Source organism: Daktulosphaira vitifoliae, unplaced genomic scaffold (genome assembly GCF_025091365.1).
Source record: "Daktulosphaira vitifoliae isolate Bord-2020 unplaced genomic scaffold, ASM2509136v1 Scaffold_4, whole genome shotgun sequence".
Lineage (NCBI taxonomy): Eukaryota > Metazoa > Arthropoda > Insecta > Hemiptera > Phylloxeridae > Daktulosphaira > Daktulosphaira vitifoliae.
Window position 1 is genome coordinate 9969390 of NW_026099575.1, and position 16786 is coordinate 9986175.

A 16786-nucleotide genomic window follows, 5' to 3' on the forward strand; every position below is an offset into this window, starting at 1 on the left:
TCTTGCATTTTTTTTTTTGAGTTAGAATAGAATTTTCAAATCATTTGATATTTATCTCATTTAGATTCAATAATTTCAATAAATATAAAGGATCTTATCACTATAGTCTCCCCTCGTGAGAAGAAATTGATATTCATGTTAATATTATTTTACTATGTGGTTCTTTTTCTGGCTACGATTTATTTTGCCAACCCTCANGGGTTCTTTTTGTGGCTACAATTTATTTTATCAACCCTCACTAGACCTACTTTTTTCAACGATACGTCAAATGATTCATTTAAGTTTATGATATTTAAGTTAATGATTAGTTTAAGTTATTACTCTTAAAAATCAAAAAAATATTCCTTATTCAAATAAAAAGTAGCTTAACTAGATTTGTCCATACAAACAATTAAAATCATTAATTTTTAATATTCTTAAATTATTTATTGTCGAATTAAATTTGATATGATAAAAGTATTCAACTACAAAAGTAAATAATTTTACTTTATAATTTATTAATTTTTTAACTCTATTTCTGTGTGCTACTACCAGTCTATAATATGCCAAATTTTTTAGTAATATGTTGCTATATAAATCATAAATTTAAAAAAAAAATGATTTTTAGTTTCACCTGAAGTTAACGATGGAGTTTTACAATTATAATTATATTTTTGATAATATGCTCAATTGAGTAAATCTTTTTAACTACTTTGGTTTGATTGGTTCATTTAATTAAAGTAAATTATTAAAATTAATTAAGTTCTGAATATTTCAATTGCAGAATTTTTTTAAACACCAAAAGTTATTAGGATATGATTACTATTCTTTCTATTTCAGTTATCTATTACGATAAAAATGTAAAAAAATCGAATTTTTCTGACAAATGTACTGTAATTAGTAATTATAAAATTTCCAGATTGCATATTAATCTTAAAAATTTCATTTTTTTCAATTTAATAATGTCAATTTCAAACTTGCAAGTTGAACTATAAGTTATGGTAACAAATTCATTTTTTAGCTTCGATGCGAAGCTGAGAAGGTATTTTTCATTAAAACTTTCACTTTAAAAGACAATAAAAAATAGGTTCAAAATGATTACCTTTAACATATTAAAAATCAAAATCAGTATTAATTTAATACAATTTTTTTTGTTCTTAATTATTTTTTTTTATATGTAAATACTTATTTTTTAATAATAAGTAATAATATTAAAACTTAGAAGTAATAGAAAAAGTTTAATTGCACATTTGAAAACATCACGAAAAGTTTATTTAGAAAAGTATATTTTTTTTCTGATGAAAGTTCCTTTTGTTTAGTGTATTTATTCATAAGTAACAAAATTTTTTTATTAAAAAGTATTGCATAAATTCCTTTAAATTTGTATACGCATTAAAAGTATATGAATATACAACTCCTTTTTATTTTTATAATATCTCCGTAAAAATTACAATATTATATTATTGAATACCACTTTCATACTCAATTTAATTACTGTAATTATTATGTATTCATATATTATAGTTATAAATCGGGGTAAAATTAAGGGAATAAGTGTTATTGTTGTTTTTGAAATAATCTACCAATTTAATTTTTTTCTATTTAATAATATTTATTTCAAACTTGCAAGTTGAGTTAAAAGTTATGGTAATAAATTCATTTTTTTTTTATTAAAACTTTCACTTTAAAGAACAAAAAGAAGTAGGTTCAAAATGATTACTTTTAACATATTAAAAATCAATAATAATTTGAAAATAATTAATTATAAAAATTATATAATATATAATTAAAATAATTACTAATCTGGATATAATTAAGGAAATAGGAGTTGATGTTGGGTTGGGTTGGTTACATTTTTAACTTTATAATGCTATAACTCATTGAAAAGTGTACGAATCAACACAATTTTTTTATGAGAAATAATTATTTTTTAATAATCCCTTTTTCATTCGACATACTTTATCTTAATCAGGATATTAATAAGGAACTAGCAGATTATGTAGCTTTTGGAATAATCCGCCAATTTTTTAAAATTAAACACTATCTAAAGATTTGCATCGAAGCGTTTTTTTTTTATAGTGATTTTAAGCACTGTCAGATATCATTATACTTGATCCATCTATACCACGTCACCACTATGCCGCGACCCCCCTGTACTGGGTTTTTTATTTTTAATGGCAATAATTTGTATTTATAAAAAAAATTATTAAATAAATTTGGATACTTAAAACATTTTTAAATAAAAATTTAATTTTAAAATTAGAAAAAAATGCTCATTGAATTGGCCAGTAAAAAAATTTACTCTTCTTATGTTAAAATAATTATTAAACTTATTATTTATATAAACGTAATTAATAATGAACGGAAATAAAACAGAATTAGTTACTGTTTTATGTAAAGTAATAAATAGTGTTTGAATAATTCCTTTTAAACGGAATTTATTCCGTTAATCATTCACCTGTTAAAATAAGAACTGTTTCCATATCCTCTCGTTCCTTTTTTTTTTTTAAATACATAGTCCAAATTAAATTTCTTTGAAAAAAGAACTTCCCTTTATTTATTTATTTATTTATATATTTATATATTTTTTGTTAAAAAAAATATTTAATTTTTTTAGTATCAATGCGAAGCTCAAGTTTTAATTTTACTACAATGTATTATTTATTAATTAATTAATTAATTTTTTTTTTGGTGTCAGTTATCATTTTTTTCAGTTCTCACCGAACCGATTTCTTTCGACGATATGTCTAAATATCACAAATTGTATGTAGTCGAAGACAATTTTTTTTTATAAATCTGACCCTTTTCCTGCCCACAGGGATGGATTCAGAATGACAACTTTTTCACAAAAAATTAACTTTCTCAACTTAACTTTTGAAAGTATTCGGGAAATATTTGATACTTTTATATATATATTAAATTAAAGCTAATATAATATACTTTATTATGGTGAAAAATTTCGAACTTTATTTTGTTTTCATGGTGAAAAAGGTTATCAAAGTTAATAAAAAAATAATATTTTATGTAAAAAAATTCTTTTTTATACTTTTAACTTTATAATGCTATAACTTTTTGAAAAATGTATGGATCAATACAATTTTTTATGATAAATACTATTTATATTCTTTTATTCAACACCATTTTTTTTTAAATTAAACACTATCTACAGATTTGCATTAAAAGGTTTTTTATGATAGTGATTTTTATTACTGTCAGATTAATCTATACTGGACCCAACTATGCCACGTCCTCGATGAGCTGAGTTTTTATACTTTATTTAATATATATTAAATAAATAATTATATATTTTATTTAAATGACTCTTATATGTTTTTTTAATTCAGTTATTATTAATAATCAGTTGTACTACCTTACAATATCTTCAGTAATAAAACTCATATATTACTTAAAAATGTATAATATTTTAGATCGTTTTACTCAGATAAGATTAAGTTCGTTATGTTTACAATTAACTAATATAAAAATATTTGTGACTCTTATCATAACAAAAAATAATTTAAAAATAATCAATTATTTTTGAAACAATACACTTTAAAATTTTGTCGATAAAATCATGTTATCGACAAAAATCGAATATCTTATTTTATTAATATGATTATCAATTCTTATAACATTTTTGTGTTTATTTATTCAGAACAAAAATTAAAATTACAAATTATGATTGTTTGGAATCAACAACAAAATATTCAATTAATTTAATACAAATTAATACAATCTACAAATATTAAATACATTTATTTTCATCATAAGATAAGTTTTATTGCCATATCTCCCAGTGAGAATACTCACATAGTACATATTTATTTTGTATATTAAAAATTCAGAGGAACGGCGTCGCTGACTAACCACCGAACCTGGAGTATACATGTTTAAGAAACTTCCTCATAGAAGAGACTGTAAAAACCTTTAATGGGTAATAAAAACAAAAAAAAATTAAAAATTAATAAATACCTGAGTCATTGTAGGTTGATTTAACTGGAGTTTGCTTATCGTGATCACATGACAAGGTGGACGATACAGTACTTGACCATCGTTTACAGTGATTTCGTCGAAATCTCTCCTTTATCTGAAAACAGTAAGCTCATAAGAAAATGTTTTTAATAATTTTTTAAAGGAATACAAAAATGTATAAATACAGATCAACTATGTATAAACATAGGGCTAAACAATTTATAATAATAATTTTATAATAGAAATCACAAATATTTCCTTCAGTTATAAATATTTTCTAAAAAACAGCTTACATTTTAAATTTTCTATATATTATAATATTTTCTTACATTATAACAAATTGTTATAATTTACGATGTCAAAATATTTCATGTTTACACAAATAACATGGAATTTGCAAAAAAAAACAACAAAATATTCATTTATATTTATCACAGTATATTTTCCAAAATTCAATGTCTCTCAAGTACTATTTGGCATTGGACCAAAAATTATATTGCTATAAAATAATGAGCAGAGAAAACATTTTATACAATGTTATTATTATATACACTATTATATAACAAATAATGTAGTTTGAAAAAATTCATAAATGAATATTGTATAAATAAAAACTCTACTAATAATCATAATAAGTTGATTTAATATATTTTAATTAATAATAAACGCTTAGTAATAAACACCAATAAATACAGGTTATTTATGTTATTAACAGCAAACCATGTTGTTTACTAAGTATAAATAATTTTAACAAGATACAAAAAAAAATGAAAGTATGTAAAAAGCATGTTGCTTTTTTACATAATCAAATATACATTGTTTAATGCAGAATAGATAAATACATGTGGTTTGTTTGTTTTTTTTATGAATTTTAAATATTAACTTGTTTATGATTAGTTAAGTGGGTCATTGGTGCTTAGGTATCAATAATCTGAATTGTTGGGGAATCTCTCAGTAGCGGGCCATGAGAGACTATGTGCGTCAGGATGTCATTTTATTATTTTTTTCTATAAGTGCGTAATAAAATACTCTGTAATAATTTACTGTTTTTTTTTTTAATGTATCTTTGTTTTTATATTTTGTCGTGCTATGGAGCATACGACATAAATTGGTTTTAAAAATCTTAATAATTATAAAATTTTACAATAATACGTAAAAAGCTATAATTAATCAAATATTTTGAAATGAAGTATATACAATAATGTTTCATCACATCATTAAATAAAAATATAAAATATATAAATATAAACATAGAAGAACTTTATCCATCTTCTTAGTTATGATGACCGAAACTTGAATTAGTTACTATTTTTGATTAAAGTAGACCTAATGTGTCGTATATAAAAACTTAAGAGAAATAACTAATTTAATTATGAATATTGATTCTTTGAATATTCTAAGTGATAATAAATCACAAAAAGTTCTACTACGGATTGTAATAAAAAACTCTTATGGACAATCAATTTATTTATTGTTTCTATATAATAATACGATATATACGCTTTGGTTTATGATATAGTCATGAAACTATTTGGAGTCGGACACATTTATCCTAAACTTCCACGATTTCCCATATCATCTATATACACATCAGTCGTCCACATAACGCATTTAATATATTTCTAAATGTTAATATAAATATATTTCTAGTAGTATCCTAATTTTTCATAAAATTATAAATGATTTTTTTTAGAAAAATGTATAGATTAAAATTTAATTAATTTTTATAAACCATTGTATATGTAAAGTTTATTGAAAAAAAATTATTCCTAAGGGTAGATTTCAGGTGTAAATTTCAAAAGTTTAATGAGAACCTATTATTTTTTTAATATTAGGTAGAAAATAACATAAATAAAATTTTGACTGATAGATAACCAGTTTTACAAATCGAAACTAGGTAACGCTGTGTACCGCTCAAAACACTACATCATTTTGGTATAATTGTTCCTAATCTCAATATAAAACTACTTAAAAGTTACAAGTTTGAACTTAAAAATGTTATAAACAAGATAGTACAATATAATTTTTATAGAAGATCGAAATATTGAAGTTTTTATTTCAAAGGATATTTTTTCGAGGTGCGTTTTCATAGTTCAATATATTTATTAACTCAATTTATACATAATATGTAAAAAAATCCACTCCAAATTTGAAATGTAACATTTATGGTTTAAACATTGATACATTTATTAAGTAACCTAAAACTTACAATTTATTATTGTTTAAAAGATAAACAGACCGTTAATTAAACTGTGATATTCATAAATTAATAAAATAAAATATATAAAAATAAGTTAATTTTGAGGCTAGTATTGTTTTGATGGTGATTAACCCCTGTAATTTTGTCGCATAGTAAATAGTTGCTCATTGACTATTAACCGTGTGTATTTACACACTTATGACTATGTAACAAAACCAACGCCCCACACACATGGTCTTAACATTGATCCGATTGTATTCGAATGCGGGTTTATAGCCATTCTCCTGCCCATTATCAGAGTGCGCGCCATTGGAGCTGCGTGTTTCGCATATCTTTGTCAAAAAAACTTATTTTTCAGGTTAAGAAAAATAGTACGATTAACATTTACACCTGTATAGATTTATTATAAAATACTCTTCAGAACCACTAAACAAAATTCGCGAGTTGGACAGTAAATCTTACATAAGAGTAGCGAGAGAAATAGAGACATCGCTTTAGTTAACAAGCATAGAGAGATTCTTGAAAAGTGTTTCAAATACAAAAAATGTTTCCTAATTATAAGTTATACAGTAGTTCTTATCTTTAGCAGTCCCAACAATCAGATGCTTTATACACATTAGTTCACCATTTTACCTTTAGTTAGCTATAGTAAATAACCTTATCAAACAATAACTTAGTGTCAATAATTTCATAAATTATAATGCTAAATAACAATCACGAGATAAAATATATGATATGATACAATAACATACATTTTTTTTACTATATCAAATAATAATTAAAAACAAAAAAACTTGGATAAGAAAACTCTTTTTAAAATAAATTTTTCCCCAGAAAATTAGCAGTAAAATCATGTTAATAGAAAAAAAGAAATCATAAAAATATTTAATTGAAGCTCTTAGAGATGTATCAATTGATGCTTCTCGAATCAGTTTTTCTATTATATGTATTACTTTATTACTTTTTTTTTGTGTATATACTTTGTTATAAATGTAGACAAATCCTTTGAAAAATAATTTAATAAGTGATTTTTTAATAGTCTTGTTTTTAAATTTTTTATTTTTAAATAAAATGAGGATCTAAATACTTAAATATTTTCTCTAAGTTAGGCAAATTTCATAAGTTACATAATTTAATCTGAAAGTAACTTCTATAAAACTAACAGACATAAGTACATTGAAAAAATTTAGTATTAGCTCTTCATAATGTGTAGTTATAAATGTACTCTTGCGCTTTTATGAATTTTATAAGTATGCATTATTAAAAAATGACAATATCTCTTTTATTTGCGCTTTAACAATAAAAAAATAAAAGAAAAACTAAAGATAACTTTGAATGATAAATAAATTAATGCAAGCCACTCAGTATTAGACAGATCATACACATAAAGATACACATCTATTGCTCATAGTGAGTTCAACTATATTGTTCGAAGGTCAACAACATAAACCACTTGGATTTGGACTTAGAGATTGTGAACAGATCGAGTATTTTTATGAAGTTCTTTCCGAAGTCAGTATTCTTTCTTTGGATTCTTATGTTTTACATATTAAAATTTTATTTATATCACTAATAGAAATAAAATAAAATGATAGTTATATCAAAACATTATGCAGATTTAACATAAATTATTCAACTATTGGATGGTTAATAATAAAAAAATTGTTAAAAGGTAAGACATAATAATTTCTTAACAAATATTTTTGAGGTTCTCAAATTTTCGATTGATAGTTTTCAATTGTGGTATTAATATTTAATAAATAAAATAAACTCAGATAAAATAGGATACTACGTAATTTTTCAAATTATCTTACTGAAAGCTATTTTTTTATTAAATAATATCAATCGCTCGTGATTTTTATTCGTATAAATGGTATAGTAAAATTATCCTTAGTTCACTTACTTCAAAAGTTCTACAGATTTTAGAAACTACAGGTTCCCGATATGCGACACCGAATATTGTGCGAGCACGAACTGCTAAATGTACTGCACTCGCAGCCATTACGCTCTAAGAGTACAACCCTACTGATTAAAGTCAAGCATTACCGTTTACAAAGCCGTATTTTGGTCCAATGTTATTAGGCACCTCTAGTACATTGCGTTTAGACGATAAGAAAATTTTGATAACGAAATCAGCTGTGCCAACATACAACAAACAAGATAAATTTAAATATTAATTTGAAGTTGGCAAAGCAAATATATAGCAGCTGTTTACCTTATATTAGATAGGAGCGTGAACGATCAACTGATACATCAGAGGTTAATTTTGCTCTACAATTTAAAAGAAACTCATTCTTATTTCTATCATTTAATTTTCATTACCTACAGTTTAAATACTTCGAAAACAACTCAATAGGTAAATTTTATTTTATTTACTCTCATATAGAAAAAATTGTTTCATGCTTGTTCTTACTACAAATGTTTTTAAATAAAAATTTCGACCTTCATTCGATATGACAAAAGGTTCTTTTATTTAGTATTAGAGACTTAAAGTTGTATTAATGGCTATAAAGGTCTTATTTGTATCATATATAATTTTAAATTCAAGTTTTTTTTTAACAGTTAGGCTACTTAATTACTCGAAGACTCGAATTTAAATTAAAGTAAGAAAGTACTCATATTTTTTAAATAAAAGAATTAACCACCTATTGAGGAATCGCTTTTTAGCGCAAATAAATGGTCAGAAAACATTAATTACAATGTTAAATTGAAACAATATTATAATAGCCTAAAGAGAGCTATATAACATTATTTTTACTTTTGGACTAATTAATAACATTATTAATTAATAACACACTCTTATCTATTTATGATTTTAACATAATACTTACCTTGGAGTTAAAATCAATGGCATTATATCGAAATTTCTTTTGTAAATAATTTAATTGAATAATGTATTTTTATCATATAAGTGATAATATCCAACTAGTTTTGAAATGACCGACCTCAAGTTGTTGGGATTAAGGTGAGGAAGAAGAAGAAAAAGATTGAACTAGTTTTGAAAAGTTTGAATAATGTTATATATATATATATAAGTTCTAGATATTGCTATATCCAACAAAAACAGTAACACATTCCTACTTTTCAGGAAATAAAAAATGAAATATACTGTCTTATTTAGTTCCTTGTGTTTATTAGCTTAGTTCAAAAAATGTTATTCTGATTTGTGTTAAACTTTCCTCATACTTCATGATTTCAAAATCAAATTTCTGAGTTACTGCTTTATTTATTTGTGCATAACAATATAGTTTAATAGATTTAACTATGTCCAATAAGAAAAGTCAATTTTTTTTTTTTTTACTTTAATATTAATATTTATAATATTATATCTTTAATTTCAGATCATGGGTAATATGGACTTTGGCCATTTGAAATCTAATATCAGAGGAGTCATAACAACCAAAATATCACCTTTTGAACAAAAAGCATTTAAAGGGCTACTCAGTCATGGTCTCCCAAATGCCATTAGGAGGACAGCTTCAAATTTGCCCTTTTTAATTCCTCCCACAATCATTGGTTACCTTATATATGACTGGGCTGAGAATACTCATCATCATAGTTTAAGAAAAAACCCTGCTGATTATGAAAATGAAAAATAATTTTGTTATGGCTTACTATAAAAAATATTACCATACAAATGAGCATAGATAATAGTTAACATGTTTGTCAAACTTCATTATTATACATAGTAAATAAAATAATATATAAATGAGTGTTCTCACCAAAAAATTATAAAATAAATCTAATTGTGTACAATCAAAAATCTTATTATTATTNTAAAATAAATCTAATTGTGTACAATCAAAAATCTTATTATTATTTTATACTTAAGTTTTATAAAATATATATTTTGTACATTTCAGATTACCATAAAATATAATACAAAATCTTCATTCCAAGTCTCTTAATAGTCAATTACACAAAACAAAAATATAAATATTTATAACTTGGAACCATTGAATAAGTGATGTAATCACTTACTAATAAAGTAAAATAGTTTCATATGAAACAATACTGAAAATATATTATCTTCAATATTTTAATTTTACAAATAGTTCAAATTTGTATTCAATAAAACCATCATTAATCATTATTGACACAAAAAGGCTTTATAAAAACCAAATAAGTGATGAATTTCTATTTTAAATCTATATTTTTAAACAATTTTAGAAAACAAATAGTTAATCGCATAAGAAAAATTATAAAAACAAATGTTTATTATAAATATACTTTTAATTTTAAAAAGAAAAAGAAAAAATATTAATAAATCATGTTCAAAATTAAAGGCAAATTAATTGTATAATTGGTATTATAAATGGTAAAATAATTGTTAGAAAAATTTTGTAACACCTATATATTTTTTACACATTGTACTCTAGTTTTCTGGCATAATTTAATGTATAACCTATTAAAAAGAAAAAAATGAATGCAATCATCAATAGATACAATCAGTCATACTTAGTATAATAAAATATGTACAATGTCCATTAATTTTAAGCTAAATAACTTATCAGCAATTAATCGAGTTACTTCATAAAATATATTGAAAGAAAAATTGTCAACGAATATTAAAATATCTAGAACAATATAGTTGAATTATAATTTATACCAATTTTTCTGTTTCATAAATTCTTTCTGACATGATATTAAGAACAGTATTAGCTTCCATAATAAACGAAATTTGTAATGACGATTGACCAACTTGAGGAGCAGAATCTAATGCACTTACAGAATCCTATAAGAAAAAAATGAATAAATAATAAAAAAAAGCTTAATATTATAATATTAAAATTTAAATGAAAAATTATGTAACCAGGTATAATGTTTTTGCATCTTCTACACATATTTAAAAGTAAAATTTTCTATGGGTTGTTTTAAATTCAAAACTTTTTTATGCTCCACAACGTCATCAATGATTAAAGAGTTTGTTTGACAGTAAGCCAATGCAACATAACAATTCAAACATATTATTAAAATATTTTTGTTTAGAATGAGATATTTAGTTGTTTACCACATTTAAGCAAAATTTTTCTATTTCCTCTAAAAAAACTTAAAAATCAACTATATTTTTCTATAAAAACAATATTTAAATAGAAATGTTCAAATATCTGTATAAAACAAACACTTGGGGTGTTTTATTCTACTTCTCATAGTAATATAGGACACATTGTAATCATACAACACATAAATATAAAAACATTAAAAAACTTGAAATTTAGGTAAAAATACCTAAATTATCTATTTCCCTAACAATATTTTATCTTAATTTGTATTATACATGTAACATATTTTTAAGATTTGTCTTTAACAGCCAGCATTATATTTGTTGTATCTCGTTGCTATGGGTTAAAAAAACAATGGTATCTATGACCTATGAGTCTACAATAATAAATGTTTTAATTTACGAACTTAAATTATATTTTTTATTATAAGTATTTTCTTTTTACTTTTAAGTATATTGAATTCGTACAGTATCTAGATAGATGGACTACAATAAAGCTCATGAACTATTCAAATATTTGTGCCGTAAAAATAACAATTCTAAGTAAACATTTAAATATTAAAATTTAATTGTAAAAGACACTAAACATAATATTTCATTTTTACAATATTATATTAACTTGTTTTATGGTTAAGTGACACAGTTTGTCAATATCCAATGGAGCTGCCTAGTCAAAACAGTAAAAACTTTACTCGTGCTCCTAAACCACAGAATAAAAAGAAAATAATAAAGCCTTTATCTAATAATAAATTAACAGCTACCAAACGACAACGTATGTTTTAAAAAACATCTTACAATATATAAATATTAATTAAGCCTAATTTATAATGACACTATATTAGCTAACACGAACATATGTCGTAAAACAATATCAAGCAAAAATACAGGCGATCAAACCACTGTATCTCGTTTAAAAAATGTAACGCGTGATAATCTAATAATCAAAATACAACAACTGGAAAATGAAAATGTTGAAATACAAAACAAATATCAAGTAAGAAAATTTAAAAAGCATGACTTAATAAAAATAATGTGTTTAATTTTAGAAATTATTAACTGAAAATCGAATATTAAAAACTATGGAAAAACGTCAAGAAAATGCTTTATTATTTTACGAGGGTACAGAAGCTAAATTACCTCAAGTTATGAAATCATTAAATGATGACATACAAGTATACAAAGGAAGAATAAAGCAAATGCAAAGTACTTATAAGGAATTAGAAAATAGGTACCGTTCACAGAGTACAGAGCTTTCTATGATGACTAAAAAACATAATCATTTGTTAAATTTATCTAAAAATAAAAATCTAAACGAAAGAGAAAAACTACAAGATCAATTGAAAGATGCACAAAATACAATTTCACATCAGGAAAAGAAAATTGAAGTATTTAAAATTTTTTTTGGATTAATAAAATTATAATGTAACTTGAATAAAAATTTTTTTAGAGTTTGATGAAAGATTTAGAACTTCAATGCAAGAGTTATCAACACCATATTATTTTAGAAAAAAATAAAAACAAAGAATTACAAAAAGAATTAATAAAAATGAAAAGTATGAATGATAATATAAATCTGAAAAATAACAATTTTCAAAATAACACAGCTCGACTTTTCTTAAAAAATCAAACAGTTAGACATTCTATCTCTCATTCTCCTTGGTATGTAAAACTAGAATTTTAAGTTACAACACATTTACAAAAAAATTTAAGTTAATTTTTTGATAATAGCGCGGTAAAAACAATGACAAACAATGATCTAACAGATAAAGAAGATAATAAATCATTATATAAAATAAATGCAAAATCATTAAATGAGAATTGTAATGGAAATAATAGAAATCATATGAATGATTCGACTACTCGAACTCAAAATAAGAATCCAATTTTGTTCAATAAAGAAAATATTGAACACTTGCATAATGATATTAAATACAAAACTGAAAGAAATCCGAACCTAAATGTTCAGGAGGTTAACAATAAATTAAAAATCAACAGTGCAAAACAAAGCTTTTCACGGGGAATTAATGAAAATTCTATCACTTTAACGCAACGGTACACATATATTTACACATACATTGACTAAATATTCTTATTTAATATTACGAGTTTTTAAGTTACAGAATAACTAAACCTGAGTCAGCAAATTATCGTTTCAATAATAATAATGAAACTAAAAGCCTAAACAAACAAAATTCTTCAAAATCAGAATTTTCACTAAAATCTTCTGATAGTTCAGATGAATTTTTCATAACAGATAATGATAAAACTTATAATGAAAAAAATATTGATAAACAATATGTTGATAATCCTTTGTCAAAAAATAGAGAATCAAAATCATTTGTCAACCAAAATAATAACACTTTAGTCAAAGTAAGTAAAATCTAAAAATGTGAAAAAGATTATTTCAAGATTACTTGAAAAAATTAATTCTTAACAATAATGTTATTTATAGAATAATGAAAAAAAATTACTCCACATTCAAACTAGTCTAATGAAATCTAACAGTACATCAACATCTAAAGATTTATTGTTACCAAAATTCAATACTTGTGAAGATGAGGAAAATGATATTTATACACCTAAATCAAAAATTATTGTTAATAAGAATTCACAGAATGTAAAGAAATTTAATGATGATGATGATGATGATAATGATTCATCAAGTGTAAGCAGTATATCATCTGTATCAACATCAGATGATTCTAATGAATAGTATATGTAATATAAATTATGAAACTGTTGTTATTTTTAATAAAAAATTATTTTTATACTTGACTAACAATTGTTGTTTTTCATTTGTTTCATAAAAAGTAAACAATTAGATTTATTTACCGAATTTCTCTAAAGTTGTTGTTAGTAGATATGATGATTTATTTTCTATCTTCTTAATGTCTTCTATTGTAGACTGAAATTAAAATTTAAAATAAATTCAATTAACATATAATATAGATATAACAAAAAAATGTATAAATATTTTTTACAATTTGTTGAAATTTAAATCACCTAATATATATTAATAATGTATCCTAATTTTTCATAAAATTATAAATGATTTTTTTATAAAAATGTATAGATTAAAATTTAATTAATTTTTATAAACCATTGTGTATGTAAAGTTTATTGAAAAAAAATTATTACTAAGGGTAGATTTCAGGTGTAAATTTCAAAAGTTTAATGAGAACTTATTATTTTTTTTAATATTAGGTAGAAAATAACATAAGTAAAATTTTGACTGCCAGATAACCAGTTTTGTATTATTACTTTTTGAGATATTAGCATTTAAAGATTTAAAAAGGTGAGGGTAAGTTAGTGTTTAGTAACACTATTTTTATCATAATGAACTGATAATAATTATTCTATGTTATGCACTTCGCTCGCCTATATCTATCAATTATAACTCGTAAAGCAATTATCAATTTTATATTAGACAATTCTCCATTTAATACTAGATAAAAAAATAATGGGTTTTCATTTAACTTTCTAAATTTATCTCAAAACCAACTCTTAGAAATAATTTTTTTTTTTAATAAACTTTATATTTACAATAGTTTATAAAAATTAATTAAATTTTTATGAAAAAATCATTATTTAACAAAAACATAGAGGGTAATATACTTGATAAATTAAACAAACACACACATTTATAGAGAGAAATTCATTAAGAATGAGACACTCATTTTCACTGAAACTATTTCAAATTTTTAATTTTTGTAAAAAAAAATATTGTGTTTCAAAAAACTATAATACGTAGTTAAATAATCTTTTTTTGTTATCCTTTCAGGGTTAAAAACCCTTAAAATTAATTTTCTTACATGAGAACCCCTATTTTTAACTTGATAATATGATAAAATAAAAAAACACGAATTACTAATATTAAAATTATAAAAATTAAAAGTATAATTACAAACAATTATGTTCTTATAATTTTTTTATGTGATCAACCAATTGCTTCTTTCACCATGTTAAAGTTTAGTGTTTTTGAACCGAATTTCTATTGTTTTTCTACTGTTGTACACAGAAATTATTGATGACTATTAATAGGTACTTACTATTATATTCTACACAAATTTACTATCATATATTGTTAAATAACCAGTGTGGAAAACATTAATTATTTTTGCCTTCGGTATTATAAAAACCAAATAAGTGATGAATTTCTATTTTAAATCTATATTTTTAAACAATTTTAGAAAACAAATAGTTAATCGCATAAGAAAAATTATAAAAACAAATGTTTATTATAAATATACTTTTAATTTTAAAAAGAAAAAGAAAAAATATTAATAAATCATGTTCAAAATTAAAGGCAAATTAATTGTATAATTGGTATTATAAATGGTAAAATAATTGTTAGAAAAATTTTGTAACACCTATATATTTTTTACACATTGTACTCTAGTTTTCTGGCATAATTTAATGTATAACCTATTAAAAAGAAAAAAATGAATGCAATCATCAATAGATACAATCAGTCATACTTAGTATAATAAAATATGTACAATGTCCATTAATTTTAAGCTAAATAACTTATCAGCAATTAATCGAGTTACTTCATAAAATATATTGAAAGAAAAATTGTCAACGAATATTAAAATATCTAGAACAATATAGTTGAATTATAATTTATACCAATTTTTCTGTTTCATAAACTCTTTCTGACATGATATGAAGAACAGTATTAGCTTCCATAATAAATGAAATTTGTAATGACGATTGACCAAATTGAAGAACAGAATCTAATGCACTTACAGAATCCTATAAGAAAAAAAATGAATAAATACTATAAAAAAAGCTTAATATTATAATATTAAAATTTAAATAAAAAATTATGTAACCAGGTATAATGTTTTTGCTTCTTCTACACTAAAACGACATTCTAACAATACTTTTTCTAATTCTTCACTAGACCAGACATTATTTTCTAATGTATCAATAAATTAATACAGTTCATCTCTAAAACACAAGAGTACCATAATGAAACATTANGTATACAGTTCATATCTGATTAATTCACGTAGAATTAATGAAAATTTTATAACTTTAACGCAACAGTACATTGAATATATGTTGATTAAAAATTTTGTTTGGGTACTATGGTTGAATTATGAACTTTTGTTCGCGCCAAGCGCGTTGTGATTGTGCATCATCAGCTGTTAGGACGCCTTATCAGCGGCCTGTGTTGTTCGATCGTTTTTTATTCAAAAAATTAAGTATGTACCAGTTGTAAAATTATATAGTTTAAGTGAACTGTTGTTTTTGTATGAATTAGTAAAACATCGTTCAAGTTTCGTTTTAAAATACATTATTTTAAAGACATATAGTTGTTTTCTTTTTTCTTACATTGGTTAGAACATTACTACAATAAAACTGAAGGTAGTATATCACTGTTGTTAATTATAATTCTTTTTTTACATGGATGACTTTTCAGGCGTCAGTGATACTATTCAAGAAACATTGCGGTTACGTAGTACGTTAACTGCAATTTTGGCCAAATATGGATATGAGCTACGTCAATGGTCAAGCAATAACGTAAGTCTAATAGCAGGTGATAAGAGGCCTGATTGTCACTGAGAAGACATCCTGAAGAATTTGTCAGAAGTTTAAAAAATATTAGGCATGTATTGGGATCGAAA

At 23.1% G+C, this 16786-nt stretch overlaps 4 protein-coding genes across 7 annotated transcripts in view; 2 read left to right on the forward strand and 2 right to left on the reverse strand.

Annotated features, from left to right (window-relative positions):
* LOC126906043 (calcium uniporter protein, mitochondrial) overlaps window positions 1-8230 on the reverse strand; it is a 37399-nt gene extending 29169 nt beyond the window's left edge. The window contains exons 1-2 of the mRNA XM_050686273.1: window positions 8055-8230; window positions 3952-4066 (exon numbers count right to left, since the gene is read on the reverse strand). Coding sequence (XP_050542230.1) covers window positions 3952-4066; window positions 8055-8153 — 214 coding nt within the window. The 5' untranslated portion in view covers window positions 8154-8230. The remainder of the gene's footprint in view (window positions 1-3951; window positions 4067-8054) is intronic.
* Window positions 7642-9914, forward strand: LOC126906045 (cytochrome b-c1 complex subunit 8). Of its 4 annotated transcripts, XM_050686276.1 has the most exons (3): window positions 8390-8507; window positions 8714-8754; window positions 9493-9914. In XM_050686276.1, the coding sequence occupies exon 3, from the start codon at window positions 9496-9498 to the stop codon at window positions 9748-9750; it is 255 nt and encodes an 84-aa protein (XP_050542233.1). In that variant the 5' UTR covers window positions 8390-8507; window positions 8714-8754; window positions 9493-9495; the 3' UTR covers window positions 9751-9914. The 4 variants fall into 4 exon arrangements, with proteins under 4 accessions (XP_050542235.1, XP_050542234.1, XP_050542232.1 ...); XM_050686278.1 differs by lacking the exons at window positions 8390-8507; window positions 8714-8754 and adding an exon at window positions 7642-7663; XM_050686277.1 differs by lacking the exons at window positions 8390-8507; window positions 8714-8754 and adding an exon at window positions 7748-7823.
* A 417-nt stretch (window positions 9915-10331) lies between these two features.
* On the reverse strand, window positions 10332-16255 carry LOC126906044 (uncharacterized). Its single transcript, XM_050686274.1, has 6 exons — window positions 16140-16255; window positions 15989-16091; window positions 15783-15908; window positions 13986-14058; window positions 10761-10886; window positions 10332-10556 (listed from the first exon to the last, which is right to left on the reverse strand). Exons 1-5 carry the CDS (start codon window positions 16208-16210, stop codon window positions 10810-10812), a joined length of 450 nt encoding a protein of 149 aa, XP_050542231.1. The 5' UTR covers window positions 16211-16255; the 3' UTR covers window positions 10332-10556; window positions 10761-10809.
* Window positions 11620-13928, forward strand: LOC126906042 (putative uncharacterized protein DDB_G0282133). Its single transcript, XM_050686271.1, has 8 exons — window positions 11620-11696; window positions 11789-11925; window positions 11996-12147; window positions 12200-12538; window positions 12601-12812; window positions 12882-13205; window positions 13274-13523; window positions 13606-13928. Exons 1-8 carry the CDS (start codon window positions 11635-11637, stop codon window positions 13864-13866), a joined length of 1737 nt encoding a protein of 578 aa, XP_050542228.1. The 5' UTR covers window positions 11620-11634; the 3' UTR covers window positions 13867-13928.
* Window positions 16256-16786: the final 531 nt, after the last annotated feature.

Coding starts and splice junctions, on each gene's coding strand:
- LOC126906045 (XM_050686278.1), top strand. CDS start 9,496: ATGGGTAATATGGACTTTGGCCATTTGAAATCTAATATCAGAGGAGTC.
- LOC126906042 (XM_050686271.1), top strand. CDS start 11,635: ATGGACTACAATAAAGCTCATGAACTATTCAAATATTTGTGCCGTAAA. Junction 11,926..11,995: donor AACAGCTACCAAACGACAAC/GTATGTTTTAAA, acceptor ACACTATATTAG/CTAACACGAACATATGTCGT. Junction 12,539..12,600: donor ATCAGGAAAAGAAAATTGAA/GTATTTAAAATT, acceptor AAATTTTTTTAG/AGTTTGATGAAAGATTTAGA.
- LOC126906044 (XM_050686274.1), bottom strand. CDS start 16,210: ATGTACTGTTGCGTTAAAGTTATAAAATTTTCATTAATTCTACGTGAA. Junction 14,059..15,782: donor TTTATGAAACAGAAAAATTG/GTATAAATTATA, acceptor TTTTAATTTCAG/TCTACAATAGAAGACATTAA. Junction 10,887..13,985: donor AACAACTTTAGAGAAATTCG/GTAAATAAATCT, acceptor TTTTTCTTATAG/GATTCTGTAAGTGCATTAGA.